Source organism: Panthera tigris, chromosome A1 (assembly GCF_018350195.1).
Source record: "Panthera tigris isolate Pti1 chromosome A1, P.tigris_Pti1_mat1.1, whole genome shotgun sequence".
NCBI classification, from domain to species: domain Eukaryota; kingdom Metazoa; phylum Chordata; class Mammalia; order Carnivora; family Felidae; genus Panthera; species Panthera tigris.
The window spans coordinates 84,632,763-84,640,648 of record NC_056660.1 but is presented as its reverse complement, the minus strand read 5'-3'; the positions used below and the strand labels follow the sequence as shown (position 1 = coordinate 84,640,648).

Here is a 7,886-nt window from a genome sequence, read left to right as displayed (position 1 = left end):
TGCTGTAATAAGTGAAAGATTTAAGTAAGCACTTAAATCTTGTAGAATTTGTCTCAGTAGATATTTATACATTGAAAATAAAATTATCTGTGTGCATTAATCCCTCCTTGGCAACAACAATAACAGCAAAGAGTTAATGAATACTGACAGGGCACATTCAGGGATAAGATGCAAATATTAATTATTCAAGAACTTTCTATTATTCCAGGTTAAACTGGGTACGTTATGGATTATAGAAACAAGACCACAGTCACTGAGTTTATTCTTCTGGGGTTTCAGAATGAGAAGGAAGTAGAAATTCTTCTTTTTTCTGCATTCTTGCTCATGTATATGACGTCTCTGATTGGCAACACCATGATCATCCTTTTGGTGTGTGGTGACTATCGTCTGCATTCACCCATGTATTTCTTTGTAGCCGATCTTTCCTTCCTTGAAGTTGCCATCACCTCCACAGTGGTGCCTAAGATGCTAGCAAACACATTTTCCCTCACCAAGGCAATATCCTTCGTAGGATGTCTCACGCAATCTTTCTTTTACTTCCTCTTGGGATCCACGGAATTCTTCATCCTGGTCGTCATGTCATTTGATCGATACATTGCCATCTGCAACCCATTGAGGTATGCCATCATCATGAACAAACAGACATGCATATTGTTGCTTCTGGGATCCTATTTAGGTGCATTTTTGTCAATTTTAGCACCATCAATCTTAACTGCTCCTCTGCCCTTTTGTGGACCAAATATTATCAATCACTTCTTTTGTGACAGTGGCCCTGTGCTAAAGCTGGTCTGTGCAGATATCGCTCTGGCTGAGCTGGTTGACTTTATCTCCTCTGCTGTGTTGCTCTTGGGCTCCTTGCTCTTCACAGGAGTGTCTTACATGTACATTATCATTACTATCCTTAGAATTCCTTCTGTCCAGGGACGGCAGAAAGCTTTCTCCACTTGTGTTTCACACATCACTGTTGTGACACTTTATTATGGAAGCTCCATCTTTATTTACGTCCGCCCAAAAAAGAGTGATGTGATGGATCTTAACAAATTTGCCACAGTGCTGAACACCATTGTAACGCCGATGTTGAACCCTTTCATCTACAGCCTTCGAAATAAAAAAGTCAAAGAATCCCTGAAAGATGCCTCCAGTAAGTATATAGGTATGCTAATAAATTTGAAACCTCAACAATGATATTTTTATAGAATTTAATGATTCACATACTTGACAACAAAATCATTTATTTGATGTAATTATGTGAATATTTAAAATTTTACATAAGGGAGAAACATATGTGAACATATCTTCCTACATATCTATTCTACATATATTCTGAACCAATAGGTCCAGTATTCAAGTAGATTCTCAAAATCTTTGTAGATAATTAATAGAACCAAAAGTACATATAAACATTTCTGCATACATACATACATACATACATACACATATATACATTCTTAAAGCCGTCTTTTTTCTCCCCATTTTCCTGTTATTTCAATTATTCCAAAACCAAATTCCTGTATAACCTCCAGATTTGAAATCTGGATGGCTCTGATTGTGATAGATTCTCACCTTCTGTCAGGTGCCTGGGTGACTCAGTTATGAATCTGACTCTTGCTTTGGGCTCAGCTCATGATCTCATGGTTGATGGGATTAAGCCCTGAGTGGGGATCTTTGCTGACAGTGTGGAGCCTGCTTGGGATTTTCTCTCTTTGCACCTTCCCCACTAGTGCTCTCTCTCTCTCTCTCTCTCTCTCTCCAAATAAACGAAAAAATAAACATTAAAAAATTCTCACCTTATGTTACCAATTTATGATTTTTTTCTTTATAGATATCAGTGTATATTTGAATTTAATACAAATAAATTCCCTTATTAAGGTGGTGAATTTATTTTGACTTGAGTTTTGATATATTACTTTTAAATTATATATGTCATTGGATAATTAAGTTTATTTTAAATGTTTATCTATGTTTGAGATGGAGGGTTGGAGGAAAGACATAGAGAGAAGGAGCCTATCACTAAAGCACAAAGCCCAATATGGGACTTGAACCCAGGAACTATAACATCATTACCTGAGATGAAATCAGATGCTTAACTAATGGAGCCAGATGGCCCAGATAATTAAGTTTTAATTTAAGTTACAGACAGATCTTCTCAGGCCTCTATTTAAGTTATAATCTGCAGCCATTATGCTCCTATTTCTATGCCACCGATGCTGGGGCAATAGAACTCACAAGAATTTAAAAGCCCCTGATGAATAGGCAGAAGAGGGATAGCAAGCAGGAAACTATCAGAGGGGTTTATTTATTTTACTTTTCAGGATCATTGGAAATGAATCTATTCAAGACCACATTTTTTTTTTTTACACAAGAGATCTTTATTTTTTTAACATGACCACAATTATTCAACTCTTATTTTATTTTTGTGTTTTCAATTTTTTATTCATGTTCCTGTTAGTTAATATACAGTGTGATATTAGTTTCAGGAGTAGAATTTAATTATTCATCAGTTATATACAACATCCACTGTTCATCACAAGTGCCCTCCTTAATAAGCATCACCCATTTATTTAACCCATCTTCCCACCCACCTGCCCTCCACTCTCAGTTTCTTCTCTATAGTTAAGAGTCTGTTGCATGGTTTGCCTGTCTCAGTTTTTCTTCCTATATTCATTTGATTTTTTTCTTAAATCCCACATATGAGTGAAATAATATAATATTTGTGTTTCTCTTAATGATTTATTTCATTTAGCATAATATTCACTAGCTCAATCAATCTTGGAAATGGATAGATTTTTAATGGCTTTCATTAAGCCATTCTTTTTAATGGCTGAGCAATATTCCATTATATATATAATATATATATAATATATATAATATCTTTTTTTATCCATTCATCAGTCAATGGACACTTGGGCTGTTTTCATAGTTAATACTGCTAGAAACATGGAGTACATGTATCTCCTTGAATTAGTATTTTTGTATTCTTTGGGTAAATACCTAGTAGTGGAATTATGGGATCATAGGGTAGTTCTATTTTTAGAGGAAACTCCATACTATTCTCCAGAGTGGCTACATCAGTTTGCATTCCCTCAAACACTGGGTTCTCCTTTTTCTGCATCCTCCCCAACATCTGTTATTTTCAGTTTTGTTAATTTAGCCATTCTGACAAGTGTGAGGTGGTATCTCATTGTAGTTTTGATTTGTATTTCTCTGATGATGATGTTTTCATGTACCTGGTAGCCATCTATATGTCTGCTTTGGGGAAAAAAAATGTCTGTTCATGTCTTCTGCTCATTTCTTAACTGGGTTATTTGTTTTGGGGGTGTTGAGTTTTATAAATTCTTTATATATTTTGGATACTATCCCTTTATCTGATATGTCATTTGCAAATATCTTCTCCCATTCCATTAGTTGCCTTTTAGTTTTGTTGATTGTTTCCATTGCTGTGCAGAAGTAATTTTTATCTTGATGAAGTCCCAACAGTTCATTTTTGCTTTTGTTTCCCTTGCCTCGGAAGACATATCTAATAAGAAGTGGCTAAGGCTATGTCAAAGAGATTACTACTTGTGTTCTCTAGCATTGAAAATGTTTCCTGTCCCACATTTAGGTATTTCATCCATTTTGAATTTATTTTTGTGTACAGTGTAAGGAAGTAGTCCAGTTTCATTCTTTTACACAATGAGATCTTTCCTAAAGTGTAATAGGGACTTGAAACTTTCATGATAACAGGGAGATTACATTTGAATAAGCAGTCAAAATATCTTAATTAAATATGAAGAAATAGGTAAAAGTACTCATTTGAATATAAATGAAGATCCATTCCTGTTACATGACTTATTTATTTCAAAATAGCTAGCCTGTCTCTCATTTTAAATATATTTTACCTTTTTTTTTTCTTTTTTGAGAGAGAGAGAGAGAGAGAGAGAGAGGTGGGGAGAGACAGACATGGAATCTGAAGTAGGCTCCAGGCTCGAGCAGTCAGCACAGAACTCAATGTGGGACTTGAACCCACGAAGCATTAGATTATGACTGAGCCAAAGTTGGCTACTTAAATGACTGAACCAAATAGGTGCCCCTAGCTAAAGTGTTTCTTGTAAGAAATATGTGATTTTAAAAGAACATTGTTGGATGGAATAATTTTATTAAAGTATACACTTTATGAAGATATCCCATCTTTGTCTGATCTAATAAGGGTGTATCAATGTTTTCTATATGCCTCAGTAGCTGGGATACAAATGAAGATGTAAAGCTCTGGAGTCATCTGCATTTAATTAGCCATTCATTTCAAGATCATTTTTAACCTATGAATTCTGATTTCCAACTATTGAATTCATCACATCCTGTATTCCCCATATATCTTTGACTACACATCTTGACTGTCAGTAAATTAATAGTAATAATCTTTTCAATGTGTGTGTTTCTTCTCAGAACACTATCATTTCTGTTTAGACTCCCAGGACATTTCTGGAACCATACATTGTGCTTGAGGCACTACTGGCTACTGGAGGAAGCTGTAGATTGGTTCTTTCAAAAATAACCATTAATAATATTATTTTTATTACCATGAATATAACCTGGAGATATAATTCAGACTTGTATGGGTTTGAGCATGAATTCTGAAGTAAAAACAGCTTTACAGTAATGGGGTGGCTTGCTGACCAGAAGAGGTACAGACTCCCTGGCAGTAATCTCCCCCATTATCCTCAATTACCCTAAAATAAGGCTCACTTCATCTTCTGTAAATAATTCACATCATTTGAATTCAGCATCAAATGTTGTAATCTATTATTTTAATATGTATCACAGTATTGAAATCAAGTGATGAATTATCTTTCCTAGAGGAAATGATATTTCTTAAGCACATATAATGACTTCCCCATTTGTTTGTGTATCTCTATTGCTGAATAAGTATGTTTTACTTAGTCGCATATGAGACAAATCACACCAGAGAAAGGATTTTCATCTTTTATTATTTATTATTGTATTTTCAATATCTATAAAAGTGCCTGAGGGGGCACCTGAGTGGCTCAGTTAAGCGTCCGACTTCGGCCCAGGTCATGATCTCACATTTCATGAGTTTGAGCCCTGCATCGGTCTCTGTGCTGATGGCTCAGATCCTGGAGCCTGCTTGGATTCTGTGTCTCCCTCTCTCTCTGTCCCTCCCCCACTCATGCTCTGTCTCTGTCTCCTTCAAAAATAAAAATAAAAAAAAAAAATTTAAAGTGCCTGAGAATTATTAGTTGTACATAAACATTAGTTGGATCAGCAAATAGATGAATAAAATAACTCTATATTGTCAATATACATTTCCAAATTAATAAAATGATCAAACACTAAGCAGGAAAGAGGTGTAAAGATGGTGGAGTAGCAAGGGGACCCAGAACTTGTCTCATCCTTCAAACACAGCTAGGTAAACATCAAACCATTTTGAACTACTAGGATTTTGATCTGAGGATTAACAGAACAATCTGCATAATTTCCTGCACAGAACCTGGCAGGTACATAATTTTGAGAATTAAACTGGGAGAGAGAAAAGCCCTGGTACCACCAAGGGGAGGGAGTTATTTTCATGAAGAGGAGGAAGATAGGGGTGGGGGGTGGAGAGCAGTGCAGTGTGTTTGTGCAAGAAAGCACTCTCCCTGAAAGCAGCTAAAGAGAAAGAGTGAAAATGTGCACAGGTATTCACACAAGGAAACTGTTACACAGAACCATTGATGGGGGGGGGGGGAGGAGAAGGTTTCAATACTGCCAGTTATTTTATAATCAATGGAACTAAGAACCTGTGAAGTGTCAGAGGTCAGCCCCTGGTGGTGCTCCAGCAGGGAAGCAGTACAGAGCCTTGGGAACAGGCAGTGCAGTCTGAGGATCCCCTGAGTTGCATGGGGAGAAGGGTTCCACTGCTTGGAGTGCATTTGGTACAGGTGATCTGGCCTCTCCATAGATAAAAGAAAGTCAGTGTAGTCATACTTATATCAGACAAATGACATTAAAAAAAAAAAACTGTAACAAGAGATGAAGAATGATATGTCATAATTAAGGGGTCTATCCATCAAGAAGATCCAATAATTGTAACTATTTATTCCCCTCCATCTTGGGAACAGCAAAATATATAAATCAGTTTATAACAAATATAAAGAAACCCACTGATAATAACACAATAATAGTAGGTGACATTGGGGCGCCTGGGTGGCTCAGTTGGTTGGGCGGCCAACTACAGCTCAGGTCATGATCTCGCAGTCTGTAAGCTCGAACCCTGCATCAGGCTCTGTGCTGACAGCTCAGAGCCTGGAGCCTGCTTCTGATTCTATGTCTCCCTCTCTCTCTGCCCCTTCCCTGCTTGCTCTCTGTCTCTCTCTGTCTCTGTCTCTCTCTCTCAAAAGTAATAAATATTAAAAACATTAAAAAGAAAAAAGAAAAAAGAAAAACAGCTTCAAAAAATAGTAGGTGACATTAATACTCCACTTACAACAAAGGACGGATTATCTAAGCAGAAGATCAACAGGAAAACAATGATTTTGAGACACACTGGACCAGATGGACTTAACAGATACATTCATAACATTCCATCATAAAGTAGCAGAATGTACATTCTTTTTGAATGCACATGGAACATTCCCCAGAATAGATCACACATGGGGTCACAAATCAGCCCTCAACAAGTATAAAAAGATTGAGAACATACTGTGCATATTTTCAGATCACAATGCTATGAAACTTGAAGTTAACCTCAGGAAAAAAAATTGGAAAGTACTCAAATACATTGAGGTTAAAAAGCATCCTATTAAGGAATGAATGGACCAAGAAAAGTAAAGAAGAAAATAAAGTATGTATTTGTATACATGTAAGCAAATGAAAATGAAAATACAACAATGAATATCTTTGGCATACAGCAAAGGCAGTCCTAAGAGGGAACTGTATTGCAATTCAGTCCTACTTCAAGAAGTAAGAAAGGTCCCAATGCACAACCTAACCTTACGACTAGAGGAGCTAGAAAATGAAAAGCAAATAAACCCGGAAGCCAGCATAGAAAGGAAATAATAAAGATTAGACCAGAAATAAATTGTATAGAAACAAGCAAACTAAAAACAGTAAAACAGATCAATAATACTAAGAGCTGGTTCTGTAAAATAATTAACAAAATTGGGGTGCCTGGGTGGCCTAGTCAGTTAAGTGTCTGACTTTGACTCATGTCTTGATCTTACAGTTTGTGGGTTCGAGCCCAGCATTGGGCTCTGTACTGACAGCTCAGACCCTGGAGACTGCTTCAGATTCTGTTTCCTTTTCTCTCTGCACTTGCACTCTGTCTCTCAGAAATAAATAAACATTTAAAAATGTAAAATAATAATAATAACAAACAGACTGATCAAAAAGAAAACAGAATGGACCCACATAGATAAAATCACAAATGAAAGAAGAGAGATTACAAGCAACATCAAAGAAATACCAAAAATTATAAGAGAATACTATGAATAATTATATGCCAAATACCTTGGCAATCTGGAGGAAATGGACAAATTCTTAGAAACTCCCAAACTACCAAAACTGAAACAGGAAGAAACAAAAAATTTTACAGACCCATAACCAGCAAATATTGAATCAGTGATCAAAAATCTCCTAACAAATAAGAGTCCTGGGCCAGAGGATTTCTCAGGGGAATTCTACCAAACATTTAAAGAACAGTTAATAGCTGTTCTTCTCAAACTGTTCCAAAAAATAGAAATAGAATAAAAACATCCAAACTTATTCTTCAAAGCCAACATTACCTTAATTCCAAAACCATACAAAGATCCCACTAAAAAGAATTACAGGCCAATATCGCTGATAAATCTGGATGCAAAATCCTCAACAAAACTAGCAAACTGAATCCAACAATACATTAAAAGATCACTCAC

General features: G+C 36.1%; 1 protein-coding gene across 1 annotated transcript; it reads left to right on the top strand.

Annotated features, from left to right (window-relative positions):
- The first annotated feature begins 225 nt into the window (after positions 1-225).
- Positions 226-1,185, top strand: LOC102966014 (olfactory receptor 6M1-like). Its single transcript, XM_007092970.1, has one exon. The coding sequence runs from the start codon at positions 226-228 to the stop codon at positions 1,183-1,185; it is 960 nt and encodes a 319-aa protein (XP_007093032.1).
- Positions 1,186-7,886: the final 6,701 nt, after the last annotated feature.

Excerpts from the sequence above, each read along its gene's own strand:
- LOC102966014 (XM_007092970.1), top strand. The coding sequence starts at position 226 with ATGGATTATAGAAACAAGACCACAGTCACTGAGTTTATTCTTCTGGGG.